The sequence below is a fragment of the Onychomys torridus genome, chromosome 10, assembly GCF_903995425.1.
Source record: "Onychomys torridus chromosome 10, mOncTor1.1, whole genome shotgun sequence".
NCBI classification, from domain to species: Eukaryota; Metazoa; Chordata; class Mammalia; order Rodentia; family Cricetidae; genus Onychomys; species Onychomys torridus.
The window spans coordinates 73,844,549-73,862,051 of NC_050452.1; the positions used below are offsets into that span (position 1 = coordinate 73,844,549).

Below are 17,503 nucleotides of genomic sequence, written 5' to 3' on the forward strand. Positions count from 1 at the left end.
GATTTCTAGCACACACTCTGCTCTTTGAAGAAGGTCCCTCCCATTATCCTCTTTTATCTCCTCCCCCTCAGTCCAGGCATGGCGGCAAGCACCTTTACCAGCTGAGCCATCTTTTGTGACCCATTAATTAGGGCTGTCTGCATGCACACACATGACATGGCAGTGTGGTGGAGGCACAGGGGAGCCACCTTCCCGGGACTTCCACTGGCTACCTCCGTCTCCTTACTCTTCTCTGACTCTGCACTCTGGGGAGAGCATTCCTGACCCATTGACAGGTATCATGTTCACCCTGAGATCTGCAGCAACAGACCCCTGCTCAGGTTTCGGAGTCAAGGCACACAAGGATCCACCATTCTACTCTGGCCATGGCATGCATTTGGCCTAAGACTTTCTTACGCTGTCAAGTAACTTCCTTTACTCATGGGAGCACCTGTCCGACATCAAGAGTCTGACGTTCTCCGTCCCTTTCAGACACAGCCAACCAGTCAAGACACTTGTCATCACAGGTACTAATGGTCTTAATTTGCCTAATTATGTCCTGAAAAACATAACCAGACACCAGCTGTTTAAAACCTGTAACTTCTTTAATTTGAAAAAAAAAAATTGAAGTGTGGAGAGTCTATACCCAACTTATATGCCATCTGATTATAAAAGACAATACAATATTGATTCTTGTGGAGTATTTGTTTAACTAGGCCAAGATGTGTTATGTTTGTTTTACTTTGCCTTCTTAAGTATCTGATTGGTCTACTAAAAAGCTGAACGGCCAATAGCTAGGTAGTAGAGGGGTAGATGGGGCTGGCAAGCAGAGAGACTAGGTAGGAGGAAGAATCTAGGCTTGGAAGAGAGAAGGAAGGAGATAGAGAGGGAGACACCAGGGGCCAGCCAGCCAGCCATGGGGTAGGACATACAGAAGGAAAGAAAGGTAGAAAGCCCTGAGGCAAAATGTAGATGAAGAGAAACAGGTTAAAATAAGTTATAAGTGCTAGTGGGACAAACCTAAACTAAGGCTGAGCATTCATAACTAGTAACCCTCTGTGTCATGATTTGGGGGCTGGTGGTCCAAGAAAGCCTGCTACAAATTCTACCCCTAAAAAAAGCACCAATGGTCTTAAGGCTTCTCTAAGCTTACCTGCCAAAGGGTTTGACGTGTTCATACAAGTAAGGCATGGCCAGCTAAGTATTCGTGTGGCGACTTCACCGTATCACAAATAGAATCAGTGCTTTCCCAAACAATTATTCATACTTTTGACTCTAGCTATAACAATGGAGCAATGAAATCTAAACTAGTTTATCAACTCAACCTCACTGCCATTTTCTGCTGATCAGCAAGCAGGTTAGCATCAGCATCCAGAGACTTCAGAGATGCAAACCAGGGTGTCTTCCACCAGACCTACTCAACCAGAAGCTTTATATGTGTGTGTGTGTGTGTGTGTGTGTGTGTGTGTGTGTATCTGTGGATGCATCTCTGTGTGTATTTACTGGCATAGGGCTGTCCTGAAACGTGTATTTTAATAGGCTCTTCAGGTAATTCTCATGTATACTGCCAGTCCAAATTGGTCTATTGGAATTTTATTGGAATTTTAAAACCTCAGGCTGAGGGATTTCTCATTTACCATGGGCTGGGGCACACTTCTTTTATGTATGAATCTCAGCATTCTAAAAAAGCAACATGAGCTTCTTTCTCATCTCAGTTTTCTGGCATCTTTTTAATACCCATGCTGTCAAATCTAAGCGCAGAAGATATATATTTTGGGCTGTGTTGGAAGAAAGCAGCAGTGCCCACTCCTCACGTGGAGAGACCAGGATGCTCTTGCCTGGATTTCAGGGCTCCCTCTCACACGTCACCCTCATTCTTTGGCCCGTCAGACCAGCAAGATAGTTTCCCTTTGTCCTCCTACTTCACATTTTAACCTAGGAAATGACTCATTTCTTCCCCTTGTTTCTGTGAAGTTACATTTTCCTTAACTAATGTAAATTATGGTTCATTTTCAAGTATGGATGCTGGAAAGAGACTCCAAGAAGCCCTACTGTTGCATGATTGAGCCAGGCCTTTCATTCTGAATTGTCTCTTTAGAGACATGTGCAGATTGCAAGGTTTTTTTTTCTTACTGTATAACAAAAGGAATTTATGAATAATTCATAATTCCATCAGTTTAAAAAGGTTATTCTTGGTAAATTTTACCAAGCTTTCTAAGTGCTCAAGACCTTCCCAAACAAAAGTCAGCTCTACCATCACTAATTAATGAATTTAAATGCTTTAACTGTGATATTTGTGCAGGAAATGGGGAAAGAGAATCATGAGAAAATTTGTTGAACAACTATTATGGGTTAGGACCCGTACTGATGCCTCCACGATAATGTGTGAGATAAGAATCTGATAGTCAGGGCTTTGGTATTGGATCAGGATCACAGGGGATGAGGCTTAGCGTGCCCTGCCCCCACCAGTCCCCCACGTTCCACCCCGCAAGCTCAGCGTGAGCAAGCACAGGTTTACTCACGTTATTGTTGGTCACATCGAAGGACTGCAGATTGGTCAGGTACTGGATTTCCTCTGGAATGAAGGTCAGGTGGTTATAGCTCAGATCCAGGTAGTGTAGTTTGGTGCATAGAAAGAGTTGTAAGGGCAGGCTCTCAATGTTATTGTGACCCAGGAAGAGCTGTTCCAGGTTGGACAGCGCTCCGATCTGGGCGGGGATGTAAGCAATGTTGTTGTGCCAGAGCTTCAGGCAGGAAAGGCGCGGAAGGTGCTGGAAGCTGATGATCTCCTCCACGGTCTTTAGGTTATTCTCCTTGAGGTCCAGCTCCTGAAGGTTGTTCAGACTGAAAATGGAGTGGGGAATGCGCTCCAGGTCACAGCTGAGGAGCTCCAGGCTTTTCAGGTTGATCATCTTTTTCAAGTTGTTCAGCACAACCAGTTTGCTACCCTCATTGTCGAGGGACAGCTTCTGTAAGGAGGGCATCAGGTCCGTCACCACCTGGGGGATCCGGGACAGGCTGCTTCTCAAGTAGAGGGTCCTCAGGCTCTTCAAGTCCTGAAAGCCCTCCAGCTGCATGGTGCTCAGCTGCTCGGGGAGAACACAGCCTGACAGGTACAGTTCCTTGAGGTTCTTCAGGTGGAACACCCAGCGTGGGATCTTTCCCATTTCAGTAAATTTCAGGCGGAGGATTTTTAAGTTCTCCTCTAGGAAGGTCAGGGCAGGATGGTCGACCACCAGAGACGAATGGTATACGTGAAGCTCCCTGAGGTTAACAAGTTGAGAGACAGCGGCTGGCAGCTTGACCTCAGGGATGAGCTCCAGGCTCAGCACTTCCATCTCCGTTAACTCAAAGACGTTATCCGGAAGACCGCTGAGCATGAAGAGATGCAGCTCGACCTTGTCCTGGGAATTTTTCACAAGCTTGCTTTTCAGTTTCTCCACCGTCCACTCATTATTGAGGTTGATCTGTTTCAGTTTGTTCTCACTGACCTCTGACAGGAAGATGGAGAAGCGTTTGGAGTACAGGGGATCGTACTGGTCGGCCAGGTGGAGGATAAAGGCAAAATCATTCCTGACATCAGGGATATCACTGTAGTTGCTTTGCTCTCTGAGCGCCTCAAAGGAATACTGCTTCAAGGAACTCCTCAACATCCACCACAAGCTATAGGAGGAGGTGAGGCCATAAAGTATCACCAAAATGACATAAAATGAAGCCAGGACTTTAAAGATTTCTGCCAAGGAGTAGACACACTGGTAGCGCTTATAGCCCGTGAATGCCTGCATATCAATCAAACAGTCAATTTCAAGAGTGATGCAGCTTAAAAAATATGGAACGTAGGATACAATGAGGACAAACAAGATGACTTTGACTATTATCTGCTTCAGGTACACCCGATAAATGATGTCCCTTTGCTCCACATGCAGGCGGAACCTTTTCACTTTTTCAAAGATGGCTTTGGCCTGTTCACCTTCCTTCTTGTCCAGGACACTAGAACTGGGACTTTCTATGCCAGGTGACTCCAAGCCCGCCTGTGGGTAGGGCGATGACTGCTTGCTGGCATCATTGTCGGCAGGACCCCCGGGGTTTACGAGCAAGGTTTTGGATTTGCAGTGTTTCAGGGGCCTCACTGACTGTTCGGCCACTGTTTCCGACAGGGCGCGCGTAGTCCACGGAGAATCGAAGCACTTGTGAAGGATGGCCACAAAGTGCTCCAGCCGGGAGCTGGTGCTGGGGTAGTGAAGCCAGAAGTTGCTGCAGGCGGCAAAGATGAGCGTGTGCAGAAGCACCAAGTAGGGGAAAAACTTGGCAAACCAGTGGAGCTGCTTCTCGTAACAGACAGCGTCGATGTAGGAGTACTGCTGCCGGTGGAGGTCATTCTGGATCCGCAGCGGCGACGGGAGTAGCATGCCCGAGTTAGAGGACATGTTCTCGCTGGCTTTCAGCAGGTCCCAAGGCACAGCGCAGTGATTGCCAAACTCCACCTTGCATGGAAGACAGCACAGAACCCTGCTCTGGGTGAGCTGCAGGGCTCCGGCCAGCACAGCCACCAACAGCATGATGAGGGTGATGTAATACCAGAAGACGTCCCACCATGGCTTTAGTATTTGATAGGACGACTGGGCGTCTGCTAGGTATTTTAACTCTGTTAGTGTAATCATGACTCCCTTGTAGAGAACAGAAACTGGAGAGGGAAAGAAAAGAAACCCTGCTTGAAACCATTCCAATGTACCTTTCTGTTGGTTTGTGTTTGTGTTCTGAGATAGGGTCTAAGGTAGCCCAGGCTGGCCTCAAACTCACTATGTAGCTGAGGCTTTGCCTTAAGTGCCCACTCTTCCTGTTTCTCTCTTCCAATTGCTGGGATTACATGTATGCACCAGCACCCAGGGTGCATTTCATGCGAATGCCTGTACTCACTCGTTCTACCTACCTGGCAGAATTTTAGCAGAGAGGTCAAACTCAGGAAGGAGAACCAATCAATGGGCAGGTAAGGCTTCTAGTTTCATTTCCAACCTACACCACACTAAACTATAAAGTCTGGGGACCACTTGATGACACTCCTGTAAAGGGCCTTGGGGACAGCGTTGAAGCAGGTCTTCAGTTGCCTCCTGGATTTTAACTCCACTGCGGGCGGGCGGGGTTAATTATTGTTACACTACATGCTCTATCCTCTAAAACCCAAATAAGCTCCTTCCCAGACAGACCCCCGTCTGGAATGTTGTTTACCACCAAAGAGTTATTTCAACCACCACCAAGAGCCTTTCTGAGCAAGCGCTGCCTCACAGAAGTATCCCCCAGGCTTGGAGGACTCCCCCCAGTCCTCACAAAGCAAATGGCAACACGAATCTCCCCTTTTTCTCCAGGCCTCCACGGCTGTGTGCATACTTTAGAGCATTTAAACATGGAGAAACGGCAGTATTGGTTTAAAAAGGAACGGAGGAGAGGAGCCTCCGGACTTCATGTTTAAACTGACAGCCCAGGGCTACAGGGACACATGTCTCTTTGTTGGTTATTCTTACCCTCAAAACCAAGGTGTATAAAACGCAGACCCTTTAAAACAAATTATCAGTAATGTTTCCTAAGAACCCCCTTCCAATGTGTTCATGATATTGTGGGGCTTAAAACGAGAATTTTCTGTTTGGCTCACATAATCCTTTTGGGATTAGGAGGACAGGCAAGGTTATCTCGCCTTGACAAAAATTATGGTGGGCGGCAGTGAGGGTATAAGGTAGGAAGAAGAGTAAGGGCCTGATCCCTAAAGGGCCAAATTCTCAAAAACAAATCTAGTTAGCAAAACCCAGACTGCCTGTAAGATGGCAAAGCGTCACACACAGGGAGACGTTGAATCGTACAAAGTGTTTGTAGGACAGCAACTGTGGTAGTTTGAATGTCATTGGCCCCATGATCTCACAGGGAGGGCCACTACTAGGTGTGGCCTTGTTGGAGGAAGTGTGTCACTGTGGGGTGGGCTTTGAGGTTTCCTATGCTCAGGATACCACCCAGCATCTGTTGACTTCCTGTTGCCTGTAAAGTATAGGACTCTTAGCCCTTACTCCAGGACCACGTCTGCCTGCAGGCCACCTGAACTGTAAGCCAGCCCCAATTAAACGTTTTCCTTTATAAGAGTTGCTGAGGTCATGGTGTCTCCTCATAGCAATAAAAACCCTAACCAAGACAGCAACAAAAAAAATCACAGTAGCTGGCAGGGCAGACCTACCCCATGTCCAAGGGCTTCTTCTTGACTTCTTCCACCCGTTAACACACCCCCTGATCCCTTATTTTACCTCCTGGGACGCAGGTTCACTCTTTTTATTTAAATTCTCCCTTGGAATAGAATCTTAAATGTATCCAGTTTCCTCCAGAGATGCAGGGCTAGACTCTAAAATCCACCAGGTCTTTCCTCCTTTACTCTGTTAGTAGACATGATCCTTAACTCTTCTCATTCTGACTTACTCTCACTGCAGTTAACCACAATTTTGTGTCAAAGCAAAATAAGCTTGCCCTCCATCCCAATCTCAAGAATTACATGAGATTCACAGAATTGTTCTGGTTAAAAAAAAAAAAAATACCCAAAACACAATAGAAAAGGGTTCATAGAAAACATCACTGGATGAAATAACATTAAGAAAAAGAAAACTTCATGGATTTTAACCAAGTGTGCATACTTTCAGCCAACCGTGTGATAATGTTTATGCTCAATAGTGACCCAACCTTTGGCCAGATTAACAGTGATCCCAGATAACAAGGCAGCAGTTTTGTTCCTATTTAGTGAGATCGTGCTTGGGACTTAACACTCAGTTAAAGACAAAACAGGCAACAGCTTGATCAGGAGTGGCTACCTCAAACCCCCACGATGGAGGAACACAAGGCGGGCACAACAGCAGGGATGGAAAGGAACACTGTGTGCACGCTGGAACCTGATACCACCCAAGGCCACCATGGATCAGACTGCTCTGGTGACCAACAGAACACACTGACTGTGCAGTCATGGCAATGAAACACACAACATGGTACGGTGATGGCTAGGCCTGTGATTAGGTAATGGGGACGTTAACATTGCCTCCTGGGAGGCTAAGGAATATTACCAGGCCCCTAGTTGAGAGTTTATCTCCCACTGGAGCTGCACCCAGTGTTTGGGGGTGCTGGCACAAGGAATGGAAGGATGATGGGGGAGATGGAATTGGGGGAGAATGGAGAATTAGGGGGCTAGAGGAATGTTTTTATTATTTTATTTTATTTTATTTTTATAGTATTGCAGCTTTTGTGGTCTGTTGCCCCTCCTCCTGGCAGTAACCCCTATGAACTCACTGTTGAAGCAAGACTGGATGGAATTAGTTTCTTCGTTCTGTTGGTACCTCATCTGTGGTGAATAGACAGTTTCTGTCTCCTTTAAAAAGTGGCAAAATGTTCCTCATAAATGAAAGAATGTGTGGATTTGTTTCAGAGGCAGAACTAGCTGAGTAGAAGGTTGATAAAGACATATTTTAGGGAGAAAGGTCTCATGTAGCCCAGGCTGGCTTAAACATGATATGTAGCCAAGGCTGGCTTTGAATTTCTGGTAGAATTATTGGTATGTGCTACCATGTGAGGCCAGTCATCTGATTTTGTGTGTTGGTGGAACATCATTTAAGTGGATCTGTCCTAGCCGGGTCTTGATGGAGAAAATGACTGTCCACCAGGAATTTCTTGTAATGGAAAATATTCCTTTGTAATGGAAAATAAGAGTGAATCGTATCATCTCCAGAGATTTTTCCAGCCTGAGCTTATGAACTTACTCATTCCCTACAGTTCTTGAGAGTTATAGTCATTTAATATCTCAAGCTGATATTGGGAGGAAATAACAGCTCAAATAATGAAGAAAGTATTGACAGGGAGTAACAATTGCTCAACCAAGACTACAGGCCAGCATTGACCTAAACAACATTGTATGTATTTATACTTACTATCATGAAGAAATGAATCAAAGCCACCACACTTCAATCAGGAGGTCTACACCTTTTGAAGTTTCTTAGACACACCATCTCGGAGTTTGTTTTCATCCTATGAGGAAGCAGAAATACCTTGGAGATACTGTTTTCAGAGACCCTCTCCATCAACTGTTACAAAGATGTATTTTCATAGGTCAGTTCACTCCCGCCTAAGGCGCATCTTGGCAAAGCTCTGTTGGCAGGACCCTACCCACATGCCTCAGACTACACCCATTCCTGGACTTCCTTTTGATTATGGAGAAATTTCAGTGTGCTATATGCAAACATCCTCTATAACACTTTTCCCAAGCATCTTACATATGTCAATCTCTCTTGTCCCGCCTCCTATGCAATTCATCTTACTTAGACTTGTCAGGTGGCTTACTGACCCGTGAAGTTTCTATTCCAACTTAAAACCACCTATCTGCTCAAATAACAATTCAGTGTTCAAAAAAATCCGGCCTACTAAGTCCATCAGCTATGAGATAAAAAACATTACTGTTACACAAGACACACAGGTCCCCTCCCTGAAGTGCTGTCACTGGACACAGTCAGCCTTCGTGTCAATACTATTTTAGCCTGCGGTTGCTAAGAGCCGATCTCAGAATCTCCTTTAATGGCATATGGCAGTTAACTGCATAGACACGGACGACCTTGAACTCTAAGAAGATTTCCAAATGCTAACACTGCTTTTAGAATGCTAGGGATTGAGTACAGCATCTTTGGACAAGCTAAGCACACAGTCTAAAATTGAGCTACATCCACAACTTTTAATAATTTAATTTTATTTAATTTAAATAATTTAATATAGAAATGATTTTTAGTGTTCGAGGATCCTTTTTGAGAAGGTTGGGAAGATTTATATTTGCTCTGAAGGTATCAGCCTTTAACAAATGATTAAGTACTTAGGAACCAGCAAAAGATACAAACCTCAAACTATAGTCATACTTTCTTTTAGTAGTAATCTTGTGCTGGTATTACTGGGTATGTTTAGAATTTCCTTTGGGCTTATGAAGCCACATATGGCACCTGCTAAGCAGAAAGTCAGATTAAAGTTGCCACAGAAATCCGACTACTGGAATGTATCACTACATAACTACGTTTACATGCAGTGAGCAGGATAAAGGTGCCAGGGGAGTGTGCAGCAGCTTAGTGGTAGATCATGGATGCTTAGCATGTGTGAGGTTCTGGTTCAACCCCTAGCACTGGAAATTTAAAAAGATATCTGAAGCTGGGCATTGTGGCAGAAGCAGGTGGATCTCTGTGAGATGGAGGCCAACCTGTCTACACAGCAAGTTCCATGACAGCTAGACACACACACACACACACACACACACACACACACACACACACACACACGCACACAGGGGTGGGATGGGGAGGGAAAGATAGTCTATCTCAAAACAATAAGCAAAAACAAACAAAGTGATCTGATGTATGAAATGTATTTTCATAGTCTTCCATTACTTTGCAGAAAAGACTTCCTTGGGAAGTTCCACTATCCTAGGTAACTGTCATGTTCAGCATGTTTATCATCATGATATTTCGTAGACAACAGATTCTCTTAACTATTACAAATACATTTTCTACATCACAGAAGAGGTAGAAACCCACAACTGAAGGTAACTGTGTAAAATAATCTTAAGGAGAAACTATGAGCAGCGAACTGTCCAGGGGATTTCAGGAGCGAAGGTTTGGCTCTACTGATACCATTACAAGTTAACTGGAAACTTTTCCACTTGCCTTTTAAAACATGACCAGGCATGACTAAGCTGCTGCGCATGCATGCCAGGATATGGGAATATATGATATATGAATGTGGCCAACACACTTGTAGGTGATGCCATGCATGTCTCAATGTCTGAAGTTTGGACATTCGCTGGTAAGACTTTCCTCAATTCACCTCATCTCCCATAGCATCAGATTCCTTTGATGAAGTTCTTATTAATGAGATCAAATAAAAACATTACAACTAATATCTTAATTGGCTATCTGCATTCAAAGAACATTTTATTTATCTGAAACTGTTTCACACTTAAACAATCCAGTGAGATAAACACTACATCTTCATGTGTTATAAACATGGGAAAGAAAAATTGGCCCAAAGAACTCCCCTTGCTCAATGTAACAAAACTGTCAGGAAAAAACCATTACAACTGGAACTCTAACTATAAGCCTTGTCCACAGATCACATGACCTCAGTAGAGCTAATTCATTTTGCCATGTCTGTTTTCTCAAAAGCTAGAGAAAAGGCTTTTGAGCTCTTTGCCCAGCATCTGCATCAGAACTGAGTTCTATTGTAGTCCAGAAACAAGGGTTCAAGTGTCGTTTTTCTGTAACTTTTCTAGTTACACAGTCACATACCATCTAATACCCATTCATAGCTAATCCCACTAAATGTTTTCTACTGAACTGACTCCATCTTTAAGTCCTGCACCAGGGTTTACAGATATATAAGAAGTCTGAAGCCTTCCTGACCTAACGCCGGTTTTCCTAATTGACGCGCTTTAGAGTTAGAGCCATTATGCCAGTGAACGCTGTGCCCTAAACCTTTTCCAGACCACATATTAGCAAACAATGAGGAGAATTCAGTCCAAATGAGATCTCCAGTTCTAACACACAAATGCACTAAATCACTTCAAAGAAATAATGTGAAGAGTAATGGATTTTATGGTCCCAATCCCATTCCTTCAGCTTTTAAATCTCATTAAAAAGTCATCAAAGCTCTTCAAAGCATATGAATTCATCCGACAACCCCATCCCAATGTCTCCAAGACTGGAACAACAACACTCAAGTTAGACATCTAGATTTCCCAGCGGTCCTTCTTTTACTTTGAAATCATTTCCAAAATAACTAGTGAAAATAAACAAGCAATGATCAGATGGTATTCAGCCATTATGCACTGAGAACTTGATTCTGCTTCAAAGATCTGGGCTTCTGATCTCAGACACATAACTAAAGCAAGGGTTTCCTCCATAGAATTCTCCTACCATAGCATGCCAGGTCATCACAGGCCCAAAGCAGTGGGGCCACCGACCAGGAACATGACCCCGCATTTTGTTGATGATGATCCTAAGTATTTTGTCATAGTAGCAGAAAGTTAATGAACACATCAACTGAGGTAAAATTAATGACCACCCAGGAAGATCAGACAGACGTTCAGAAAGAAATGGATCAAATGAACTTAGATTTCAACTTTCTGACATTATAGGATCTTACAGTTTCAACACATTAAGATACGACACATATTTACATGAGAAACTGAACATGCAGAAATGCAAAATGCAGCAAAAACCCTTCAGATGTTTGTGTAGGGCACATTCACAGGGATAGAACCTGTGAGATGGCCTGAGCAGGCAGCAGGGCCAGAACCCAGGAGCATTTGGGAGGAAGGGTTCTGGCTAACTGTTCCCTACTCGGTACCCACAAAGGTTTATTCATCGAGATTTTATGGGTCTTTTCTGTCACAGTGTTGGCCAGCCCCAGACGTCCTCATACTGGTAAGGTAGCTGGTACTAACACGGGAACCTACACAGTTCTCTGTTCAAACAAACTACTTATCAAGGAAGTCTCAGGCTAGTCCAGGAGAAAGGCAGAGACAACAGGCTGTACTTTTCTATGCCCCAACAGTCTCCTGGTCATAAATGACTTACATGTTTCCTATGTGTAAAGCACACTACCCCTCCTGCAAAAGTTTCACCCCGCCATGAAACTGAGTTGAGACTTGAGACCAGGATGCTATGGGACTTCACCTCAGGGTGAGCGGATGGAGGGAGTACTGCCCTAACTTACTCGCAAGTTTCTATTGCGGGTCTTACACATGTGCCCTGACTTTTATTTTTACTGTGAAATCAAGAGCTTCTGACAGCGCTGCCCTGAATCCAGTGCTTGCATCTGAGGCCATTTCTGTTTTAAGCCCTTTTGTGAGGTGCCGAATCAAGGAATAAAAAACAAAAAAAAAAACCCACTTTATTTGGGATCCTAGACAGTTTTAGACAGGAAATATTTCCTCTAAATCCTGCTTGAAACCTGCACATTCCTTAATCCATTTCTCCGGCAACACTTGGATTACTGTGTCTAGAAAAGGAGACTCCAGTGTTCCTCTGAGTGTTCCGTGTAGGTGATGGTTTGCTGAACTTCTGTCCATACAAAACAAGGGCATAATTCTACTAAGTAACAGCTTCCTCTCTGGCCCTCGATCGCCATGAAGACTATTTTCACGAGCTCACAGGCCTTCTCCACCGGCTTCGCCCTGTGCTGGAGCCATACATTTCATTATGGTAGCACCGCACTTCAAGATACCACTTTCTCTTTTTTTGGTTTTCCAAGACAGGGTTTCTCTGTGTAGCTTTGGAGCTTTTCCTAGAACTCACTCTGTAGCCCAGGCTGGCCTCGAACTCACAGATATCTGCCTGCCTCTGCCTCCCTGAGTGCTGGGATTAAAGGCGTGGGCCACCACTGCCCAGCTTCAAGATACCACTTTCTGCCATTGTTACTTGGTCTGTCAGAAAACACACCAAATCTCAGTATCTAAAATAAACGTCATTATTTCCCATGATTCTGTCGAATGATGGCTATTCCATATGGTGTCTGCTGGGATGCTGGGATGCCTGCAAAGTCCAGCATGCCCCAGCCACAGGGCTGTACTTGGGCCATTGTTGAGACCCAGAGCCCAGCCTGGGCTTTTGGCTGAGGCCCTCCCAAGGTCCAACAGGTTCTTTAGGCTGACCATCAATGGAGTTGATTTCGGGAGGAAATCTCAGGCCACAGATTCAGAAGGTCTATGTCACTCTACCTCAGAGATCATGTCAGCACAAAAACCAGTAACAGAGTCTTAATCCACAGTGGAATGCCGTGACCACTCAGGGACGGAACAGAGCCTCAGAAAAGAATTCTTTGAGAGGAATCATTTTACTCTGGTGAATGCAGAACAGAATTGCTGCAGAGGTGTGGAGGGATGGTCAGATCAGGAAAGGCAGGGAAGAAAATATTCTGTGGGCACAGGGGTCAGAGTTTCTGTCAATAGAAAAAGCATATGGACATAGGTAATGGTCATTAGGTAATTCCCTGATGAGTTTGTTAAGCAATCATAAATAAGAATAAATAACCTAGATAAAAATTACTTTATTCACTGGAAGCCCCAGGAGAAAAGTACTGAACAAATAAAATTAAATTAAATATGAAAGACATAAGCTAAAATTACTGAATGAACTACAATCCTGAAATCCCAAAGAACCTGACTTGGTTTGTTTTTTGTTTCTTTGACAGCAAGGTCTCACTGTGTATCTCTGGCTGGCCTTGATCTCAGAGATCCACCTGCCTCTGCCTCCCAAGAATTGAGATTAAAGTGTTCCACTGCGTTCAGCTCTAAGTTGTTTTGAAGGCTAAGGAACGCTGCTTTACTCTATCTATGAGCCACGAAATACATCATATATTACCTTTAGACGATGGTCGGTCTTGGAAATACCACAAATTGGCAACGCTTTTAGTAAGGAAACTATGTCATCTACTTTGAGTCTAAAACAAACATTGGTTTGGCTTTGGAGTTTTTATTGAGACAGGCCTTGTTATGCAGCCCGGGTTAACCTGGGTCTCATGGTCCTTCTGCCTCAGTTTCCTGAATGCTGGCATGATAGTCATGTGTGATCACATGGACTCTAAAACACGTTTTAAATTACAGAAGCTGGAGCTATAGTACTGGAAGTGTAATTTACTGATGGGTGGGTAATTCTCACAGAGATGGTGTAAGAAGGCAATCTTGAATCCTTCATTATTTCTCATTATTTTTAAAAATACTTTACTGGCTAACTCCCCAAAACCCTAGAGTAAGGAAAATCATAATAAAGTGGGGCCACACCCAGGCTCTCCACAGTCTCTTATGAGTCACACACTCTCCTTTCAGGTTACCATGCAGAGAACAGAGGCCATCACATCAGTCAGGAACTTCTCACCCGTCTACACCCTTCACAGAGCAGTCACGTGGCCTACAGAAACCAGAGTCCACTCTTTACTGGATAAATAAGAAACAGTTCAGAGCAGTTAGGTAGCTTCTCCACAGACACAGGTAACAGAACCTGGGTTATGGCCTAGGGCTGAGTTGGAAAACATTGATAATAGTCTTCCTTAGAAACACGAAGCTGCAAATATACTCAAGAAAACATTTGTTATGATCCCGTTTAAAGTGCAAACAATGAGAGATTTTAGATCAGGGATAGACAAACTAATACACTTGGAAAATACTTAAAAGCCTGATGTCGTCACTCCTTTAAATCCTTTCTCTGGGTTTACATTTCTTTATTCAATTATAGAGAGCAGGCATGCCAGAATGAGGCAGAGCAAGAGCAGCCTTACCTCTGCTCCCCTGGGACCGCAACCCTGCTGTAGAGAGGACACGGAGAGTGGACAGCGGGACACCATCTTCTGCAGACTTTGTAGTGACCGAATGAGTGGGACATTGGGATAAACCTAGAAGGTTCTATGAGTGGCTCTTATGTAAACAACATGCACAAAGGGAATGCCTGGAACATTCCTGAACAGCAGCACCAGTCAAGGGAAGCTCAGAGTTTCGAGGCTCAGGCTCCAAATACTGATAACGCCTGTTAGGTACCAACGGATCTAAGTCTTGGGGAAATATAGGCATGCAAGACAGATGATGAGCCATGAAGGAATCTCGGTGGGAGAATGCTTGCCCAGCTTGTGTACGTGGCCCTGGGTGCAATCCTCAGTTGATAACGTCTCTGCTCTTAGGTATTTTACTGAGTAGGGAAAGAAGGACCAATAACCAAGCATACAGGCGCGGCAAGATCAAAAGCACTGCAAAGACTATGAACCTCAAGAAGCGCGGCTTGCTCGGAGGAGGAGCCTTAGAAGAGAGATGAAAGCAAAGTCACTCAGCCCCACCGAGAAGACCATCCCAGGCAGAGAGCGCCGTCAGGGTTGGGAGGGTCAGACAGCTAAAGCCAGGAGCCTGGGACGAGAGGAGAATGGCAGCAGGTCTGCAGCCAAGGCAAGCAGTCTGGATATGAAGCGACCGAGAAGTGATGGGGAGGCCTCCAAACGGCCGGGAGCAGCAGAGCATCGAAACCTGCTCTAAGCTTTTAACGACCCAGGCAGCTCAACAGGTCGGTGTGGAAGCACATGCCCACAACACGGATTTTTATCTTCGTGCAAAAAAAAAAAAAAAAAAAAAAAAAAAAAAAAAAAAAAAAAAAGAGTTTCCAAAATGGAATGATGACAATCTCACTGCCTTACCACCGAGCCTCTTGAACCCTGCCTGTGTTCAGAGATGGGTGACAAAGTGCTGTATTCGTGACTCTAGAGTCCTGCTGCTGAAGTCAGTGAGTGACTTCACCTCCCGTCATTAATGTCGAAAGCTCCGCCACAGAGCTAACTTAAGGCAAATCTTCCAGAATTATGAAAGAGGCGCACCAGAAGCAAACATGTGCCGGTCTTGCACTTCAGACTTGCTCACTCAAGACAGGTGCACTTATCTTATAGAATCATGGCAAATGGGCTGACTGAATTTAAACTTGGGAGCCAAGTATGCAGCTCACTTGGTACAGTGTCTACCCAGAATGCACAGGGCTAGGTTCAATTTCCAACAGGGCACAGAGGCATGGTGGTACATGGCTGAAATCCCAGCACTTGGAAGGTGGAGTCAGGAGAGTCAGAAGTTCAAGGTCTTTCTTGGCTACACAGTGAGTTTGGGATCAGCCTGCCTTACAAGAGGCTGTCTCAATCAATTAACCAATAAAACAACAAAAAGGATAACATGCCCAAATAAGACATGTATGCATGGAGTCTAAATCTGTTCACAGATCATTATATTCCTTCAATCTTTAGTGGTTAAAAAAAAAACTTACCAATTGAACATACACATTTCTGCTTACAAAAACCCACAAAGGGTAGGCAGATGACATTTTAATTAAAATAACACAGATTTAAATTTCTGCTTAACCAGTTTAAAAATATCAAAGTGACTTTACTCAAAACATCTGTAACTATGGCAAACTTTTCCTGTATTCTTTTTTGCCCCAAGCTACCGACTAAATCATAATAATCCTTGCCATGTGTTTACAACTGGAAATGTTCATCTTACCCTATGAATGCTGGTCAACCGGAAACTCTGCAATTAGTTTTGATCTGAGGAATTCCTGAAGAGAAATCATAAGCACATTGTTATATTTTATGGATCCTAGGACTACAAGACCATTTTCCACATACATGGTTCTCAAATTTTGTGAAAACACACAAAAAGCCAACTTTTAAAAAGCATGAGTCAGAGACGGCCTCTGACCTTCCTGCAAAAGGTCAGCTGACACTCGGGCCATCAAATCATGGTCTCCTTACGCAGAATTCACAAAGCACAAAATGTGGACACAGTTCATTTTCACAGAGAATGAAACATTATATCCAAGGCATATACCCTTGTTACATTTGTCTTTTATAAGTAAAAGTATCTTTGAGACAGTTTTCTCAGTTGGGTTTGCTATTTTGTTGTTCTGAGCCTGCAGGGTACAGAGATGCCACCATACAGCCCATGGCGTAATTTCCAGGTTCCCTTTTAGATGCTTATGGGCCTTTTCATGTTAAGTTTCCAGGAATCATGTCTGATAAAAAGCCCTTACAAACGTGTCATGGTTTTAAAAGCCATTCCCCATTTATTAGTAATAATGCCACAAACATCCCTGAACTAGGCTCATGACACTCCCTCCCCTTTGGGAATTGAACCTAGAACCTTGTGCCTGGTAAGCAAGCACTCTACCATGGAGCTACATCCTTTTCTTCAGCCCTGTTAGTGTGATTCTTCTGTACAGAATCCTCAAATGAGAGCATTGGCCCAAAACCAAACATTTAGTCTCTTATACGTAATGTCAATCGATGCGCCCTGCACCCCCTCACCCCCCAATGTTACACCAAGATTTTTTTCTGGTAGAAAGTATATCCTCAGTTGACTTCTGAACAGATTAGGAGTCATCAATGAAACTGTATAAAAAAAAACAAACCAAAAAGACAAACAAACACCTTAACTAATTCAACACTTGAAAAAGAATCTTGCTGTTGCTACCTGTGCCTGCTTTTAAAGGTAGGCTGTGCAACCCATCCTATTTAGTAACTACCGCGCCCCTTTCCTCTTCTCTATTCAGATTCTCCAAACCCAGAAATGTCTCTTTGTCTCCTGTCAGTGAAGGCTCTCATAATGACTATTTGTCATCTCGGGGTAAGGCCATCGTCGTCAACTAAAAGCAACAATGCAGCGTGGCTCAGTTTCTTTATCCAGGCTGAGCGAATCATTCAGACTAATTTTAGAAACTGTAGCCAAAGTTATCCTTTTTCTTCCTCCTCAGCAGAACACAAAAGTACTGAGCTGGGAGATTGAAATGTGAAAATCCTAAATGGCACTGCTGTTCAGAATAGAATAAATCATGCACTTCAGGCAGGATAAAACGGGACAAAGACAGTCACAGCAATTCTGACAGGCCAGCTGCTCGGAGAGGAGACCGACCGGCAGCTCTGCTCTCCAGCTCACTATGCTAATGAGTTACCAAACTAGCTT

At 44.0% G+C, this 17,503-nt stretch overlaps 1 protein-coding gene across 4 annotated transcripts in view; it reads right to left on the reverse strand.

Moving 5' to 3' along the window:
• Lrrc8b (leucine rich repeat containing 8 VRAC subunit B) overlaps positions 1–17,503 on the reverse strand; it is a 69,453-nt gene that overhangs the window by 7,964 nt on the left and 43,986 nt on the right. For 2 of the 4 annotated variants that reach the window (XM_036200634.1, XM_036200632.1), the window contains 3 exons: positions 16,046–16,100; positions 7,923–8,019; positions 2,502–4,663 (listed from right to left, as the gene is read on the reverse strand). In XM_036200634.1, coding sequence (XP_036056527.1) covers positions 2,502–4,640 — 2,139 coding nt within the window. In that variant the 5' untranslated portion in view covers positions 4,641–4,663; positions 7,923–8,019; positions 16,046–16,100. Of the gene's footprint in view, positions 1–2,501; positions 4,664–7,922; positions 8,020–12,742; positions 12,964–16,045; positions 16,101–17,503 lie in introns of all 4 variants that reach the window. The other 2 variants (XM_036200633.1, XM_036200635.1) reach the window with 2 other exon arrangements.